Source organism: Thunnus thynnus, chromosome 14 (genome assembly GCF_963924715.1).
Source record: "Thunnus thynnus chromosome 14, fThuThy2.1, whole genome shotgun sequence".
NCBI lineage: Eukaryota > Metazoa > Chordata > Actinopteri > Scombriformes > Scombridae > Thunnus > Thunnus thynnus.
This window is the reverse complement of record NC_089530.1, coordinates 20,496,514-20,516,933: the sequence shown is the minus strand read 5'-3', so window position 1 is coordinate 20,516,933 and position 20,420 is coordinate 20,496,514. Positions and strand designations below refer to the sequence as shown.

Here is a 20,420-nt window from a genome sequence, read left to right as displayed (position 1 = left end):
TGCGGTGGAATAAAAGAAACTGCTCAACAGCAGCTACTATACAGATACACTCTGCTTTTGCTTCTTTTACCACTTTGGGTTTTTTTTCCACTGCTGTTAATAATAAACAAAAACACTAAAGGCTGTGGCCACAGGATGAAATTCAATGTGTGTATGTGTATATATATATATATATATATATATATATATATATATATATATATATATTAAGGGAATAGGCTTCATCAAAGGGCCCATTACCTCAAAGATGGAGAGGTGCAGCACAATGACCACATACAATATGTGCAGTTCAATGAAAAGGCAAGCCATCACTCACAGCCATTGACTTCAAGGTGACCATTTATCCCTCGAATATTTTCTACAGTGTAATTCAGAGAGGAAGCTCTAAATCACAGTTTGATGTCAAAACACAGGCTTTACATTTCACCGCCTCTGTTTTACAATCGTGTGTCTTCATTTGTTCTGAGACAGGAAGAATCCTGTGGGATCTGACCTTGAGGTCACTACACTGAAAAGAAAGATGCAAAATATGGACAGCATCAGTAGTTTCAGCAAACACCCCTGAATGACATAGGTTTACATTAAAGTGACGAATTACGTTGTTATAGAGTCACAGAGTCCACAGAGGAAGGAGGTCGATGTGATTGGATGAGTAAACAAAATGTTGGACTTAAATATCGAGGACAGACATTTGTTTCCATTTCCTGCAGACAGTTTTTGTTTTAACCATGACTACAACTGCTCTCTAACCTTAACAAAGTCATTATTGTACCTAAACATAAATCAGTCTTAACCACAGCGCTGTCAGAAAACTGTTTTATTTTGCAACAGTGACGTTGTAAGGCACTGCCACATGATGTCCTGCTGATAGGGGTGTCAGATCAGAAACTCTTTGTGTCCAATTGTGTCTCCAGACAGCAGAAATGTGTATTTCGTCCATGTGTGCTCACGACGTATGTGCATAGGGTTGCCAAGGCGGCGTGCCATGGTAGTGTGGGTATGGTGTTGTGTCAATATACAGTGTGTTTTCATATTCTTAATGAATTGGAAAGGCATGGTCGGCAGAGATGTAAGCTTATGTGAATAAACCTCAAAGTAAATGATAAAAGAAATCACAATTTGGACTTTTGCAGCAAAAAAACAAACAAAATAAAATGCAAGAGAGGAAAAGAAGGCCATGACTCACCATGTTTACTTTTCCGTGGATATTTTTTTGCTGCTCTTTACTGATCCAAGCAGTCCTTTGTTCTTTTGCACATCCAGAGAGAAGTCCCTGCATGACAAGTCAGTTCACAGATATTTGAAGTTCATTTTTGATCAGCTCTGTGCTGCATCTGTGCCTTGAGTCAGACCATTTAATGGTCATTAGAGAGAAAATCCTCTCTAAAAAGGCTTTTGAGCATGTCACACTGAGGACAAATGAGACAATCCTGAACATGTTGGCTTTCCCTATGTTTTGGAAAACTGACACCCATTTGGATTTTGTAGTATCATGTCCAGCTTTCTGTATTTCCTCCCGGCTAGCTCAAAACTATTCATAGAGTTGGTTCGTACTGACTGTCTCTGTCATTTTGAGGGGAGCCACCACCTGTTCCAGGTCAGTGAAGGAGAGCTCCTCATAGAGGCTTCACCATTACATTTTCTGGTGAGAAATCAAACCACAATGTATACAATGACGGAGTCATAGAGCTTTACAAAGTCCTGTTGTTGCTTGGACCTTTGTGCTGACACTTGTTTGTCCATCAGCTGCTTGGTCTGGTATCCAAAAAAGTCCTGTTTCTGCTGAAGCATCGCCATCATAAACTTTCAAACTTCTTTGTAAACATCTGTGATTCAGAGCTTTCCTCCAGCTTTTTTACAAGTTGGTCAAAAACAGACCCCACATTGTGGAAAAAGCACAGATGAATCTCAACAGCTCCAGTTTTTTCTTTGTCCTCAAAAATCCTCTTCAGTGCCACAGGACAGGTCTCTCCAAGGGACAAAGTATGAAGTAAGAACTAGCCAGCTTTGCAGGAGATGATCAACAGCTGGATGAAGAGAGAGCCATCATGTGCAAAAATGATGCAGAATTTCAAGCCCCTCAGAGTCAACAAAGGCAAAAAAATGTCCACAGTTCCTCTTCAGGAAGCAGATACTGAGAAGTGGCTGTAGATCAATTGACTCAATATCCACTGACAGCTGATCGCAGTCGTGCTTGCAGGTGTCATGAGCTATGTGAGCTGGACAATTAGCATTCAGAATGCGATTGTTGGCACTGCCCAATAACTAGTGAATGGAATAATTTCCAAAGTTGACATTGGCATTATCTGCTGCATAAGCTGTGATCATTTGCAGTTTCATCACTGTCTTCATAAAAGTCAAGTAACTTGCACTGCACTCCATCACTAACAGAGAAATACACACACCCTGGAATAAAGAACAGAAGGTTTTTGTTGAGTCACCACTGCTGGGCTTAATCCACATATTTTTTGCTTCCCATTCTTTGTTGTACAGTAGCTGCACAGTCTTTTCTTTTTTGCAGGTTTATCCATATTTGCACATGCCAAACCAACCAAACAACATTGCCGAAACTTTTTTTTTTTTTTTTTTTTGCAGGAATTGATGCATTTATGCTACACATACAATTGATGTGCATGAGGGGACCTGTGGTTGGATGACAGGTGTTCTCACCTATAGCGTGATCAGCATGCAGCTATTTTTTTTAATCCGTTGCTACAACCGTTGTATCAGATAGGATCTGTAAGAGTGCCTCCTACTGGTGATTACAAAGTAGAGTAGCAGTCTATATATGGGACAAGAGAGGTCCCTTATAGGACAAACCAAGTTAGCCCAATATATGGGACGTCCCGGCTAATACGGGAGAGTTGGCAACTCTACATATGTGTCCTTTTTGCACATGTTAGTACAAATGATACAAATAGGCGACCTGCTCATCAAAACATTGCTGCATAGCATCACCTGTGGTCAAAAGCACCACAAGGTACCTTAAATGACACTTCACGCTATCACTCAGCTTTTCTAAATCACACTAAACAACTAAAGTGGTGTTCAGACCGATATTAGCTCTGCGTAAAAAAAACGTCAGCCCTCTCTTTCTTTTGAAAGGGGGCAGTGCGTTGGTTGCCAACACCGAGAGCTCTGGAAAAACAATGCAGAGACATCTGACAAAAAAGTTGAAGCAGGCGCAACTTTTGCTTCAACGCTGCAAAGCAATGCTTCGTTATCCAACATGGATTCGGCTTGCATGTATGTGCAAACACACATTCACACAAGTGCGCATTCCTGATGGATTACTTTGTAACGTGGATGCTGTGTTTCTGCTGCTCACAATCGTCGCAACGAAAGCTAAAATAAGCCTTTACATGTATTAATGTGTCGCTCCAAGTGGACTTCCTGGGTCGTATTTCATCGTCTCACCTTAAGCAAAACTCCCATTGGCTGATTTTGGTCTTAATCTGAGGATTTTTGTAAACACTGGGGTACAACGGCCTATTTAAAAATGATTTAATTATGAATTTATTTGAATGATTATTTCCAGGTGTTACTCTACCGTTTCAATCATCTTTGTTGGTAAATCTCAGATTTATGTTGAGAAAATAATTACAGAATAGGCCTTTAAACTATACACACAGTATATTGATTTGAGGTTAACTAAACCAAGTGATGTGAAAGTTAGGTGAAGTTGTAGTGAGCTGAACTGAATTAAACCGGTGTAAACTGAAATTAACTGAATTTAACTACAAATGAATGGAACTCGAGTGAACAAAAGAGAACTTAAATGAACAAAGCATTTAAATGGAGCAATGCAGTCTAGCCTCATTTTACTAGAAGCACTGCGCTGATGGAAAGAGGAAGAAGATCAACGTGTAACCCCCGGATCTGCCCCTCCGATAATCCTCGCTTTGTTTGACAATATTTACACTACAGAAAGACAAAGACTGTATACAGGCTGATGTAGGCGGCTTCCTCTGGGGAATGAATAAGTACCTGCGTGTCATTTGTTTACACTTGTTGGAAGCATTGCAGAGCTGGCATTCCTACATACCATGTCAACATAATCCACAATCACAGGGAACACAAGAAAATTATGAATACCTTTAGTTTTATGCTTGGTGATGCACAAACTGTCTGTCTGTGGCTGTGTAAAAAGTGGATGTATAATGGGTGAAAATGAACAAATTACAATTACTTTTATTATTGTAATGACAGTTTTTTTTATGTGTTTTTTGAAGTCCTTTAAAAATCTGTAATTTTGTGGTGGGAAATGTCACACAAATCCATATATAATTGTATTTTTTTCTGCTTAATTTTGAGACAAAATAAAGAATTCAGGAGGCAACACTGTACACAAAGCCTATATTATTCAGGAAAAAGCTTTCATCTGAGTTGCAGCCTTATTGCAGATCAGAGCCAGTACTACAAGGCAAGAAAAAACAGCAAAAAAAAGCTTGTTTATGAGTGAGTTCCCACATTATTTTTTATTTCTGGAAGCCAATCAGATGAAAGCATAGCATTCCTTCATCCTACCATTCACAATCGTTATCAAAGCCTTGCTCGTAACGCTGTCACATATTTTATCATTTATGTCAAAAAGTTTTGTCTCCTTCTCTTTGAAGAGAGTCAGATATTCTATCATAGTAAATAAATCTGTTAGAGCAGAACTTCCTGAAGCAAACAGAGATAGATACTTTTATTTGTGAATTACCACAATGTCTCCATCTCCACCACCCTAAGTTGTGCTGTAATGAAGCCCGACTGGTCATGAATCAAGAATCAAGAAGAAGAATCAAACTGTTTGAAGTCTTACAACTCAAGATAAAGAGAAAATAATGTAAATATTTCTGTATCATCCCACTGAAGAAAAATCCTTTTAGTCAGTCCATGTTCTCTATTCCAGCACAGATCAGAGAACTGTTTAAAGCTCATTTGAAGAAATAGTTAATTAGCTGTCAGGTCTGTCAGCTTGACCAATCAATGCCTTCAATCTGTCTGCTCTGTGTATCTTTCTGTCAGCTGTCATCTTTCACTATCTTCTATCAGTCTGTCCTCATGTACCTGCATTTATTCTTTTTTTGTGCCAGAGTGATTGATATATTTTATGTACTATATGTGCTCTTTATGTTTCAGTTAGTTTAATAATACAGCACAATGTTGTCTTATTGCATGTCTACTATGTGTTTCTGTGTTGCATGTTTTAATTAGTATCTGACAGTACAATGTTCTGTATATTTTCTAACATTAACACTCTCTATTTTCTCTTTTTATTATTGCTCTGCATGCTTATAAATGATTTGAATAATGTTGTAATATTAAATTTTATATTCTTATCTATCTATCGTTGTAACATCTGTCCAGAAATTGCAGGTGAAAAATAGCCTCTTGGCAAACTTTGGTACATTTACAGCAATGTTATTAATGTGCACAGTCCTTGTGAAATAAACCAACAAATAAAATAAATGAAAACACCCAATTTCTTTATCCTTCAGTATCAAAAGAAGATCTTCTTCTGGCTTGACTACACCTAATAAAATTCTTAATTTAAGATGTAAAACCCTTTTTCACACGTTTCACAGTTTTTTTGGTTTTAGAAATGTCGATGGCATCTATAAATGCTCTTAATGATGAGGCAACAGCTGCTGGTTTAGTTCAGTCCTGTACTGTATGTAAGATGTATCTGACTGTTTATGAATTGCAAAGCAGCAGAGGGACGGGTAGGACTGTGTGGGTGGATGGATTGTGTGTTTTCTCTCTTTCCTCACTTTATAACATTCTCATCTTATCTTGTATTTATGCTTGTGGCGTTGTCTTGCTAAACAAAACAAAACAAAAACATTCAATCAAAAGGGACTTACCATGACTTGTTAGTATTTGTTAAACCTCCTATACATTCAATATGTAATGTTAACAAACATGTCCCTCTCACTCATCTGGACCACCTTCAGTTATCACGGGGATAAGAGCAGCAATTCTTGTAATTTTTTATGCCCTGACTTTTGCATACAGGCTGACTGAGTGGAGTAGCTGTTTGGGGCTGCACTCAAAACATCTGCAGACTACTTCCAACTACTCTGCATGATCTTAGGGTAAAAAAAGATCAAATATCCATTCTTCATTGTCTATAATTTAATTTAAATTTGATATTTTCCCAAAAAGAACAGGAATTGAAATAAAACAAAACAATTATAAGTCGAGTTATTGCATTAATAATACAGCGGTTTAAATAAAATTTCCATCTGTTGTTAGTCTAATTATTATTTCAGCATGTTATGTTATTTGCAAGAAAAATGTATGTGTATGTAAATGCAGAAACTAACAGAAAAATAGCATTCACAATTTTCAGGTCCTGATTTCTTGCCCTCCACCTCAAAAAAATGTAAAAGTGCAAAACTTGCTCTTGTGAAAGTTTTGAATAATTTAAATTCTGCATTGTTTACATCCAGGTTTGCTTGCTTGCCGTTTTCTTCTTCACTGTCTTTGTTGGTGCTACTCGTCTTTGTGTGTTTCACCACCAAATGTCGCTCCGCAGAGTAGCGAAAAAAACAGCGAATCTGTATCATGCTGCTTGCATGCTTGTGCGTTCATGTGTATTCTCTTGTGCATGCCTCACACACACTTATCCAAATATTGCTCCATAGCGCTACTAGTGGTCAAAAACTCCACAGTGCACCTTTAACTTGAGACCATAGTCAGACGCAATCATGGTTTTCGACTATGATCCTCTTCACCTGCAGTTTTTTTGACTGATGCACCCATAGTTTGATCTCTTCAGCGCTGTTAGTTCAGAAGTTCAGATATCAAGTACTCTGCTGATTGCCAGACTTCTGATATAGCCGACAAGTGCTGCTAAATGCATGTAGAGTTAAAGTCATTCTTCAGCAATTGTTTTTGATATATTTTCCTGGTCCTTCTGTGCCTCAAATGCTTTTCTCTGCTTGTTGCCAGTCCTGCTCTTGACATAAAAAGAAAATCTTCCACTGCCTAAACATCCTTTGTAATGCTTTACAGCTGCTTAGAACAAACATGCTTCAATTTGAGCCTTTGTTCTGAATACAGAATGCCAGTCACTTGAGATAACATCACAATAATCATACAGTTTGCAAATTCACATGCCTAGTGCCTTAATACGGTTACATAAACTTCTCCAGTTTAAACATATTTTATCAAATACAATATGATAAATAGGTGAAGCCAGCTAGAATGAATAAATATTTGTTTTATATAAATAGTTACGAGTCTAAGTATTGTAAGAGAATCTCTGACAAAAACACTGGAAGTCCATTGGGAGAACTACTTCTGGCAGATCAGTGATGCATGTGTCTGTTTCTGTGTTTGGTAACAGGCACCAGTCATAGGAGAGCTGTGCCTCGCTGAATAATTTCCAATACTGTTGCCAGTTTTAATTATTTGGACCTGAATGTGAAAAGAACATGTAGCATTTGTCAGCACTATGTGGTATTTGAAACGGAGAAGTTTATTTCTCCAGTGTAATGAAAAACTGGGGAAAAAAGCCTGTAAATGTGAGATCAAAAAGTGTAATGTATTCCCCATTAATTGAATAAACAAAGATATTAGTGTGCATGAAATGTACATATCAACCATAATGCTACATATTAGCTGCTTTTGTCACCTAACTGCATCTTTACTGTCTCCTCAAGAAAAAGAAATGCCTCCAAAGACAGATGAAATGTGGTGTGGCGTGTTTTTGATAAATAGCTTCTGAACAACAATGGAGCAAAAGATACATCAGGCTTTGGATACACACACACACAAGTAGGATCAATTTATTGTTGGTTTGGGTACTGCAGATAAGATTTGTTGACAATAAATATACAACAATTGCACCTGGGTACCCCAGTCATCCCCTGTACATTTTTTAAAAAGACTTAGACACCTTCAGGATGATTTTTTAGTTCGAGCTGTAACATGTTGAACGTTTTTTTCTTTTAAAATTTAAACAGATAAATAAAAACCTGGGAGCTGAAGCATGTATTGCTGGTTGGTTTTAAGGCAACATATAAATAATTAAATCACTTTTGCTTCTACAGCTCATGGTCATGTCTCATTTGAGGGGTTGTGCCGGCAGGTAAAGTGCTGTGAATTTCCTGTTTGTAGTCACTTAAGGAAACATATCCAATATGCCGTGACTGCAGGGTTAACAACCACCATGTGATATACAAACACTCACACGCACACACGCACACACACACACACACACACACACACACACAAACACACATGCATGGCTCACCTGTGGAGCTTGTAAAAGTGTTGGCTTTGTGAAATGTGAATGTTCATCCTCACCATGGCAACAGGATGAAGCCCCCGCCTCCCACCACTTCACTGGAGATACACGAATGCGATGGCAGCACTTCAGAGGAATAATGATGATATTAGTAAGAGTGTGAATTTTACTTTTCAAAAGCATTATGAACATCTTTCTTCAAAGCACTTAAACATCATCTCTGGAATAATTGTGTGAGAGGAAGAAACTTGTAAATGGTACCTGTTTTTCACAACACTTTATAAAACAATAGGAAATCATTTATGTGATTCATACCTCTAATGTCTAATCCTAATTTCTCATTCACATTTTTTCAAGTGCATCTTCAAACAATACTCACATATGTACGATTAAAAGAGTTGCTGTAATCATTTCTCTTCCAAATACCAGCCGCAGTGCCAGAATTTTAGAAATGCTGAGGTCTCTAAAGCATCTAAATTATTTTGAACTTTTCATAAATCATGGCTGTTCAATTATTTTCTGCAAGTTGGCAAAGTTCCTTTAAAAACTTATACAATCAGCAAATGCTTATAAAATTCAACCCAACTAACTCAAGTCCATCTAAAACAACTGTCAGAGAACTCAGAACTGTTTCCATTTTTCATTTAATTAGTGCCAGATTATGTAGGCTTCTCTTGTGAAAGAAAATTGAATAATAGGTTATCATTTTATTAATCTTTTGTATTTATGTTACAAATGTTTTTAAACTAAGGGGTCGATGTTTGTTATCAACTGAATGTGATGTAATGTCATTGTCATTTTGGGGATACATGTTGGTGAAGAAATCCTACTCCTAGGCTAGTTGAACTTGTTTCTATCTGAGGGTTGCTTGCTGAGAGATATCTTTGTCTTAAGCCTACTGTTTTAGAGACTGTGTGGATCATGAGGTAACTAGACAAGCTAAAGTTGAAGTTATTGATTGACCATGAGGTCTGTTAGATTGTATGACCATACATGTTTGTAAGAAGGTGTAACAATTTTGGAGGTGTCCATTTAGGGACCAGACTGTTTTTAGCTTTGCTTCTGGAGAGGTATAAAGCTGTCTAGTTTGGGTTCACAATCTTAAGAGAAAGGGCCAGCTGGACAACATGCTTTCTCTCCAAAAATACATGATTGTATTTTTGTTTGTGTTTGGACATTTGTATAATTGTTACTGATGGTGTGATGGATTGTACAGTGTCTATAACTGCTTCAACAAGTAACAATATTTAATGCTTTCTTTATGTCTCTGTGTGGTTCTTGAGCAACGATGAAAAATTTCCACAACACTCTTTGAAGGAAACTCTTTAGGAAATAACAAATAAGTGTTCCTATTTATCTCCCAATATGTTGTTTCAAAGCCCTCTCAATGCTGCCAAGAATTAAACTCTGGTGGAGAGATACTGGGTCTAAAACTACTGAGATCAGCCTAACAAATTGCCCGTTTTTACCTGTGGGAAAAGTTACAGAAGACTAAATCTCATGTGTGCTTGATGGTAACTGCCCCCCTGTAAATGATCCCTTCATAATGCGACACAATATAAACCTTAATTTCAGCTGTACAAGGTTTAAGCATAAGACAAAAAGTGGGCATCTTCCACAAAAGCAGCCTTTTTAGTACAAAATGCCCTCTTGTCATAACCTATCCTTGAAATTTAATGACCATCTGTACCCTGTTCGTGTTAATAGGGACTGCAGTGCCTCTTGATGCAGTACTGCTCAGTCTTGCACCAATGAATCATTCACCTATCGGCACAAAACACAACCGAGCAAAAGGTTGCTCAGACAGGAGCTCAAGGGAAATGTTTTAGCCACGGAAATCAATCCACTTGGTAAAAGAACAAACTCAGAACTGAAAGGCGTGTGAAAACCAAACAGAGAGGCAGCAAAGTAATGTCACATCCCGATGAAATAAAACCCTGGTGTTGGGTATTTGAAAACGTCTCTGTGCATATAAAGTGACAAAGAAAGCTCTCTCCGTTCTTGCTGTTCCTCAGATTTTATTCCGCTGATACAATTAGCTGTCAAGTACGTTTTGCTGTGTGGATTTTGTTGATTAAAGCGACTCGGAAAACAAATTTACAACAATGACTTTGAGCACTAGTAATTCTTGTCTTGAACAGTTTTACTCCAAACAGGCCTCCGGCACGCTTAGTAAATGATCTTTGCCCGTTTCGCGCCTCTCTGAAACTGTAATGAGACAAGCAGGGACATTATCTTGATTAAAATCAATTCCTATTGGATTACACTGCACCACATTCCCTTGTCTGGCTTCACTCATTACAATGCCGTTAGAGCGCAGAAAACAGAAATCAGAATTGAGGAGACTCATCAAAGCGCTACATGTACACGCGTGGAAGACTCGACAGATAATCCCTCGACTCCTCCCTGCCAGCCATTACTGTCCTCAGATCGTACTCAAGCTATTTGCTGCTGTCATGATAGTTTATTATCCAACAGGCTTTTTATTCTTGATTATTTCACTGAATGGAAAAAGTAGTTATAAGTACTTCCCAGCACATTGTCACTAAAGAGGGAAACTGATGGTGATGAGATTGATGTGATGTTCAAATGTTATATTATATTATCACCTTTTCATTTTCATTGGGTAAAGGTAACAGTATCTATGATCGTGTGCATGTGTGACAAGTGTAAATGTAAAGTGCTTTTAAACCTGGGATGAAAACAGAATAAAGGAGCCAAGGGAAGAAGGATGGAAGTATGGGAAAGACAGGAGGGAAGAAAGAAACAAGGAGAGGAAGAAGGAAGGAAGCAAGGATGCAAGGATAGAGGGAAGTACCAAGAGAAAAAGAGAATGAACAAAGGTGAGTGACAGGGTAGTGGATGTTGATAAAAAGAGAGGAAGGAAAGAAGGAAGTAAGATAAAATAGAAGGAATGAGAAGAGAAAAGAAAGAAAGAAAGAAAGAAGGGGTGGGGTGGAAGTTTAGGGAAGAAGGGAGGAAAGAAGAAAGGGGTGAACAAAAATGAAGGAATGGAAGTATAGGAAGGAAAGGAGGAAGAAAATGAGAGGAACAAGGAAGGATAAAAGGACGGATGGAAAGACAGAAGCAAGGAAGAGAAAAGGGAGGACAGAAGAGAGAAACTATCAAAGGTGAGGGATATGTGGTGAAAAAGGGAGGAAGAAAGGAAAGAACGAAGGAAGACTTGGATAAAGGGAAGGAAGGCGAAGAGAAAAGGAAGAAAAGGAACGAAGGGATGAACAACGCTGGAAGTACAGAAAAAGAAGGAAGGACAGAAGGAGAAGAACAAGGAAGGATTAAAGGATGAAAGGAAGCAAGGAAGGAGACAGAAGAAAGGAATGAGTGGAGGATGGAAGTGTAGGAAAGAAGGAAAGAAGAGAAGAAGAGGGAGGAAGCAAGGGAGCGAACTAATTCATTTTCACACCGTCGCCTCTGCCCCGTGCAGGCTCGCTGTGCCGCGCGAGGGTCTTCACTAAACTCAGTCTCGCGCAGGCTGGCGTTAACCCTCACTACATCACACGCGGCCACATTCTTCAACACGGTGATTTCACGTTACCTGCGGTCCGTCCCGCTCCTAAAACGCAGCGCATCTCTACACTTCACACAAGCACCCAGCGGGGCATCACGGGTACCGAGTCCACCGAAAGGCACCTGCGGGAGGCGATCCACGCGCGCACCACCCACAGCACATACCGAGCGAGGACCATGGAGAGCGCAAGCAACGGCACGGAGGCGGATTACCGGAGCCCGATCCCCGTGCTTTACAACAACAATAACAACAACAACAGCTTGTGTCTGAACTTCGCCGACGGCAACAACACCACGAGCTTCGTGGAGGCGCGATGCGACGGGGACCGCGGACTGACCGGGAGCATGGAAGACGACGCGAATCCGGTTATCATAGCGATCGTGATCACCGCTCTCTACTCCATAGTGTGCGTGGTGGGGCTGGTTGGAAACGTGCTGGTCATGTATATCATTGTCAGGTAAGACAGCCAAAGTACTCACAAAAAACACTGATATGTGTGGATTTGTTTTGTCAGCTGTTTTGCGCATAATGAGGCCTTTTACACTTTTTAAACATCCTTTTCTAACATGACATGCAAGTGAGAAGGGACGCATAACCTGTTGCTGTGTATTGTACATTAAGGCGTGCGTGTCTGTATGTGTGTGTGTGTGTGTGCGCGTGTGTTTATGAGGCCGAGTGAGACCATGTGAATGCGGTGTTGACAGTGCTGCCAGCTCAGCTGCCGTTCGTGCGTAAAATGCCTCCAACCTCGCAGCAAGTTGCGCCAGCGCGCAAAAAAAGCGAGCCGAGAGACAGAGAGAGGATGGAGAAGAAAGGCTGCTGCGCAAAAAAAAAAAAACACGCTTCTTCCTTTTACACAGCGACAAGCCATTATCCATCACAACAAAAGGAATAAAATATGTTCTATGTATGTGTGTACACAGCATGTAAAGCCACACAGCATCCTCTCTCATCCGCATAACCAGAACTAAACTGGAAAATCCCACTGCTGTGACATGACGATGTATATTACTCCCATGTGAGCCTGCTAAACAAAAACATTATGAACCATGAATCCTGTCAGATGCTGCTTTATGAACAGCGGCTCAGTGTCCTTGTATATGAATGTGCTTATTCTAAGAGTCTTTTTAATTAGATTTCTATTTGGCACTGATCTGAAAACGAGGTTGCTCTACAAGACTCAACTCCAGCGTTGATTTTATACAAAAGATGCAAAGATGGAGCAAAAGACGATTTTAGGGAGCATTTGATCGCTAATGTTCTAATATGTCCCGCCTTCCCAAATCTAGGCCACTTTTGGGCTGAATCTGTTCACTCAGATAACACATCTCCTTAATTAATATTTCAAACTAATGTCACACTTTCAGGATCTTGTCACAGGAAGAACTTTTATTCTCTTTAATCACCTGCCACAAGAAGTAAGAGATGATAATACATGATGAGCTGTGCATCAGTGAGAATTTTCAAGGCCACTTGCTCACAGAATAGCTGAAACCTCTGCTCTAGCAGCCATTTCACACACTAAAAAGTTCTTTTTTTTTAAAACTCAGAGACCAGTTGAGTGAGGAATCTTGCAGGGGAAATAACTCAGTGTTAGGAAAGGCTATTAAGAGTTATTAAGAGTCTCTCACAAGCCAATTATTTCCCTGATTTAAAAAGAAACTCACTCAGATTGTAAATGCACCTTTTTGTTAACTTCAGATATACAGTAATTGCATTGAAAATCACTTATTGTGTTAATGATATCAGCCCACTGAGATGGAATTAACTGCAAGGAGCAATATTTCATTAGTGGTCTGTAATTACACAAGAAAAATCTAACACTTATATAAGTTAAATCCTCCCTGGCTAGTGCTACATCATTCCGGACGAGGCTCTTTCAGGTAATAAAAAGCACTAGATTGGAGGAGCGAAATGAGGACAGAACAGGTGAGAGATGAACTGGATGAAAAAAGCTGGACGTGTGTGGAGAGTTTCAGGGAGGAGATTGATCAAGTTGCGAGCGATTTAAGGAGTGAGGAAGATTGAGATAAAGGTGAGGGTGCTCCCCTTCGTTTTCCCACCTTGTGATTACCCACTTTATTGGTCTGATGGAGTCAGTGAAGAGTGGCCGAGTGCGGGATTTGCTGAGCTGAACTTGTCAGACAGGTGCCTTAATGGCTTTGAAATTGAAATGCCTCCACTTTATTAGTGAATTTAGAGTGTTGAAAGACTTCTCTATTTTGATTTACCTCTTCATTACTAGTATAATATACTGTATCATATCATTTCATCACTTGGTTGCACCTATTATTCTCCTCACTTCTCCACTGTTTCCAAGAGAGATGCAGTATCAAATAAATGCTCATTTGCCAGACCGCGCACATCATCCCCTTGAGTGTTAGTGCTTCCCCCAGTAGTTTTGTTTTGCTGAAGAATGCATGCACATTTGCAGGATGTTTTCTGCATCTACGCCGGATGTTTTCTATCCTAATTTACTTACGCCAGATCTGCCCCCCTGGCACTTCCATAGCAACAAGATGTAGTGGAAAACAAAGAGAGAGCAAATGGGAAGTGAAATCACCTTTTGAAATACAAGTTATGCACCAGCATTGTTTTAATGAGGGGATATATGTCTGTAGCTGTCTGGCAAAAGTACAAGAGTGATCATGATATATGAGTTGGTATATAGGTTTGTATTATTTATTCTAAAGCAGTTTGTCAACAAAGCAAATGATAGATGATGAAGGACATTACTTGAGCTCGCTCAGCCTTGGCTGTTGTGTGGGAACAGATTTAGGACGACTCACCCGTCTCCTTCCTGTTCTCAATGGTAATGGGCATCAATCCTGATACTGACAGATAACTGTGTGTATGGTTGTAACTGAAAAAAGTTTTTTGTAACTTTTTCAGCTCGACTAATGCAGCTTTAAGGGAATTGGGAGTGAGGTAAAGATGTGTCTGTAGTTCTTCTGAAAACAGGGTCATTAACATTCATGGAGCTCTTTGTCTTTCTCTCTATCTCTGTCCATCTCTTGGTCTATTCTCTGTGTGTTGGCAGATTGAGATTGAACAGCCATTTGGGTAATGACACACAGTGGATATTTACTTGTAAATGGAAATGTAGTCTTGAACTCTCCGTCCCCACTTTACAGTCGCAGCCTTGAATGCCATTTTGCTAGATTAAATAGAGACAGCAGTGGATGAGAGATGTTTTCCCCCCTTACTGTCTGAGTAATGATAACCTTAAAGCCATAAAGCATTCTCTCTCACTCTTTATCTCCCCATCCTTCTCTGTCTGTATCTACTCGTTGCACACGCACATCCGCAAACTTCAAATAAACACGGTCAGAGATTTGCACGCTCAATTGGAAAAATCAATTGCGGTTGAACAGAAATCGATGGGTTCCACATGGAATATGTCGCCAGTGCAGAGTGCTTCATGCTACCATGGAAACAATGGGAGGCGTTTTGAGCATGATGAGAGCAAAATGACTCTCCTCTCTTCTCCTTTCCTTTCACACCACCACCACCATCACCTCCCCCCAAAAGCCCTGCCTCCATCCCCCCATCCAGCTAGATGAGCAGCTGTACCTGATCAGCCATGTTCAGCAGGCATCTCTTACACTTTGGATGCTTTCTCATTTCCCAACAGCAAACATCTGAACCTGCACGTAGCAGTACAACAAACATGACAGTATACAATGCTGTCGCTCTTCACATGAGGCACATTTTCCATGACCCTGTTGTCTGACGTCAAAATAACTTCTACACATCTGTGTCCCTGCTGTTTACGCGAGAGTTTGAACCCAGTCGCATGAAAGATGATGAGAGTCAACACAATCTGGTTCACAAGACTGATGTCACAGATCCTCACTGATGCCACTCTCTAATGGGTTTCTTTTAGCTCCCGTTGCCTGATGTGACAAATAGTGGGGGTCTCTCTCAGGCTGAGTCTCAAATGACTAACCTGCAGTCTATTGATGTGCTGTCACCACCTGGCAACCATTAATCCTCAATTAGAAGAGGTGAGTTGCGAGGGATGAAAGAGAATGGCGTCTCCCTCATTAAGACTAATTATTCACTGTGTATGCGTAATGTTTTTACCCAGTAAAAATGCACGCAAATCATCCCTCAAGATCATTGACTTTGTTTTAAATCATCTCTTTCATGGCACAGACTTGTGAAAAGATAATAGTTGCTCAGTAAATCTGGATACCTTTCATGTCTATTCACGAACATCATGCATAATAGATGTGAGCTTATACACATCCGACGTGGCTGTTCACACTAGTGGCTAAGGCAGCGCAGGACCATCCAGCATATAGATTTTTTTCAGGTATACACAGAGGAGCTGTGGATTTAAACCAGCAGCAGCAGTTCTGAACTTCCTACCATCCCTGAATAGCTTCTGCCTTTCAGAGTTGCATTCCACTGCGTGTGTCTGTGCGTAGTACTTGGCACATCCTTTTCCTACCTGTTCACAGCTTGTAAACATTTGAGACCCCATGCTCTGACCTATTTTGTAGCAGCTGTTTTCACAGGGCTGAACATGTACCCATTGTGCACTATGGCCTTCAGTGCTGTTAACCAATGACAGCTCAATAATTGCTGCTCGCCTGTGGATTTTATGCTGCAATTACTTTGTTTGCTTGACAAACTCACCTGGCACAGAATGAGTAAAGAAAAGTGTATTCAGACTGTAACCTCTGCCCCCAGCAACAATGAAGCAATCAACAGGTAATTAAGATTAATTGTTTTGCTCGTGCATTTACCAAAAAGCTGCCTGAATTTTTAACAATCACCATTATTATCAGTATTAAAGAGTTTGACAGCGCAGTGTGAGACTCGGGGGAAGGAATTCTGCATGCTGGTTTTACTAAATGTGTGTATCTGCACACAACAGGATGGTCCAGGATTTAATTTATTGTTAGGGAGCCAGTTATGAGTAGAGAGTGCATAGAGGCAATTAGACTGTCCTTCCTGTTTGTAAGTGTCTGTCTGTGTGAGAGAGTTATGAGCTTCTTAACACAATTGGACACTGCTGGAGAATTACAGCGCTGTCGGTCTGGATTCAACAGGAGACTTTCTGTTGAATTTGGCAAAAGAAAGAAATGAAGACAAAAACAGAAAGACAGAGGAAAGTCATTCACTCACGGCCAGTTACATGAAGTTGTAAGGACTTCAGAATTTGTCACATCTCGGAGAATAAAGTTGAAGATGAAATAGGTGATAGTCACTGTTTTTGCACAGAGAGAAGAATGAAAAGATGATTAATGAAAGAGGAAGGACCAAAAGACAGAGTTTTGTCTCTTCTCTACTTGATGATTGATGGGAGCTCTCGGTTCTTTTGTCCATCTGTCGATTATGAAGTGACTCACTCACTTTCTCTGATTCTACTCTGTATACGCTATGACAGGTACTGTTAAACATGTCTTTAATCATGAAGGCTGGCATTTCAAAGTAACTTATCTGAGATTTGTCTGATAAATCAATTTGACAATTCTACCCCCCCTCCCCCATTCCCGAGGATTGTCACCGAGGATCTGGGTTTGGCCAATTTGGTTCCCCATTTCTTTTTGTCATATTTCCGGAGATGGCAAGCCATTATTGGAATGAATCACAATGAGGCCACAGCATAATGCAGTGTTTGTGTATTGTGTGTGATTTATGTCACTGTGATTTCAATAATCCAATTTGGAGGCTGTTTGAAGTGTTTTGCAAACTAAATTCAAGCATCTCTCAACTAGGCCAAGTTTGAATTGTTCTGCTTGTCATTGCCAGATGAAAAATTGTGGCTTTTAGGTTAGGTTTTTATTTTTTGTGGCTCAATCTTCTCATTCCCACAAATAATTAACAAAACATTAAAGGGAACGTATTATGCACATTTACAGGTCTATATTTATAGTCTGGGGCTCCACTGGAATATCTTTGCATGATTTACATTTAAAAACCCCTTATTTATCTCATACTGATGCTTTACACAACCCCTCAATTCAGCCTTTGTCTGAAACCTTTTTAGCCATTTTAGCTCCAGTCTCTTCAAGCCCCCCTCCTGATGCAACCTAAGTGCCAGAAGAAAACATTGGCATTGAACGTTTCTGCAAACCACAGAAACGTAAACTGCCAACATTTTATTCTGACGTCATCATGAGGAGGAAGTAGACGCTACATTGTAAACAAAGTGTTCAGAGCAAGTTGAAGCCTGGGCTTTTGGCTTGTAAGGAGCATGTTTAACATCTGACATCATAACAGTATAAAAATAACAGAAAATCACAAAAAACATGATAACTTTTCAGCAAAGCTACAACTTGATAAAAATTTCCGCTATCTTAACTGGTTGTTTTGGATATTTCTGCCTGTTAAATAGAAATAACACATATTTCACATTTGAGCTGATCTTTTTCTAAAGCATAATTGATTTTTTCATTGATTTCCCACTTTACAGTTAGTCTTTGGTTTAAATTAATTTCACTAAAAAATGAAAATGAAATTTGCTAATCTGTAACACTGAATATTCAGTTGCCTTGAATTTTTTGTCGAAGGTATAGATAAATTTCCATACTGAAATGCAACTGCATTCAGGGCTGAAATAAAATATACATGCTCCAAAATCACTGAAGGTTGTATTAATTATGACAGTGATGATTGCTTTAAGTGGTACAGATTGGCGGTATATTACAGTAGATGAATTTTCATGTATGGATTATTACTGAAAATTGTAGAAGGAAGCAGCTACGAAAATAGAAAGAAAGAAACGTGCTAGTAAGTGTCCGAGGTGTCTGGTCACGTCTGTGGATGATTTGTATCAATTAACAGGCAGTTTGCACAACCTCTTTCATTTGCCTGTGTGCATGAAGAGGGTTGTGTTACACCTTTTACAGTAACTCTAGATCAATTGAACATCTGCTGAGTTTGTCACCCCCACCCTCTCGACACCGGAGTCGTATATTATATTGATCTCCCTGCATCAATTTCAGTCAGGTCAATCAGAACCGTTCCGATATGTCACCTCTCTCTGTTGATGGATGTTCTTGCTGAATGTTTCCGTCAGTGAATGCATGTTTCTGCAGAGGAGTAACAATGTGGAGCAAAGAAACAAATTATGTGTCAGAACGTGAAAAAAATAGAGCAGAATTGTACTTTTAGGAATAACAATCCCCACAGATCCCTCCTCCTCCTCTACACATGCAACCCAACCTTCCTGTTAACAGCATAGCAACAAAAACACGACCCCTCTCTGGCCTCCGCCGTCTGTACTGGAAATTGTGTTTGATAGCCAAGAAAGAAACGCCACTACTGTTGGACATGGAAGTATGCCACTTTAACTGGCTTTATTGATTTTGTTGGGGACGCATATAAAACATTGATTAAGTGTTGGAACTGGACTGGACAGCAAATCAACACACTGAGACAGAAGGAAATGTGTACACACACCTGGAGGAATGTTGTAGCTGATACTAGGGCTGCAACTAATGATTATTTTCATTATCAATTAATCTGTTGATTATTTTCTCAATTAACTGTTTTATCCCGACTAACAGTCCACAACCTAAAGATATTCAGTTTGATGTCACAGGAAGACAGAAAGAAACCAGGAAATATTCATATTTTAGAAGCTAGAACAAGACAATTTTGGCATTTTTCTTAAAAAATGTATAAAAACAATTAATGGATTATAAAAATAGTTGGCAGTTAATTTTCTGTTGAGCAATTAATTGACTAATTGTTGCAGCTTTACAATAATGCTTTTGAATGTAAGAAAAACCCAGATTATCTGAATGCAATGTAGTGGCAAGTAGTGGCAACTCGGCAGTTCTTGCGGCTTCTGTAACTGAAAACTATTAATTGTGAAATGTTGGTGTGAGTTCTTGTTTGTGGGTTTGTCACTGTGTATGCGTGCATTTTTGTTCATAGATGCATGCATATTTCTGTCTCTAACTCTCCATAACATGGAAAGTGTGTGTGTGTGTGTGTATGTGAGCTTGCATGAACGCATCACCATGAGCCCGGTGACCCTCACAGCAACACATCTATCACAAGACTGTCCGTTAGTCTCTGTCTGGCAGTAGGAAATGCACTCAGTCGAGCTGTTTGTCTCTCTGACTTTTGGATTTATAACTGTTCATCTTTTTCTATTTATCTGCCAGTTCTATGTGTCTGTGGTATGTGTGTGTGTGTGTGTGTGTGTGTGTGTGTGTGTTTACACATCTGTTTCTCAGTGTGTATGCGTGTTATGGCAGATGTGCTAAGACAGCTCAGGAAATGGCAGCATTAGTTGATTTCAGGCAAGCATATTGATCCAAACACACACACACACGTACAGCCATACACATACATGCATAAAGGCCCGAGCAAACATACACTCTTCTGTTTGTTTAACAATGTAGTTCATCAGGTTTTTCTTTTATTTGTCTGGCGTATGTTTTGGTTTCTCTGTTTGTCTGTCGGTTCATTCTATTAAGGTTAATGGTAAAGTGATTAGAGCAGTGGAGAAAGGAAAGTTTAAACTGGGCATAAGGCAAACCAGAAGAGAGAGAGACAGGATGTAATAGAGAGGAGGAACTCATGCATGGCTCATAAAACTGATTAATGCCACCAGTGCAACACGTTGCTACTTTCTAGATCCTAAAATACACTTTGTCAGCCGCTTTGGTCCTTTTGGCTGAG

At 39.6% G+C, this 20,420-nt stretch overlaps 1 protein-coding gene across 1 annotated transcript in view; it reads left to right on the top strand.

The window, feature by feature from the left end:
* The first annotated feature begins 11,353 nt into the window (after positions 1-11,353).
* oprm1 (opioid receptor, mu 1) overlaps positions 11,354-20,420 on the top strand; it is a 32,728-nt gene continuing 23,661 nt past the window's right edge. The window contains exon 1 of the mRNA XM_067610483.1: positions 11,354-12,228. Coding sequence (XP_067466584.1) covers positions 11,948-12,228 — 281 coding nt within the window. The 5' untranslated portion in view covers positions 11,354-11,947. The remainder of the gene's footprint in view (positions 12,229-20,420) is intronic.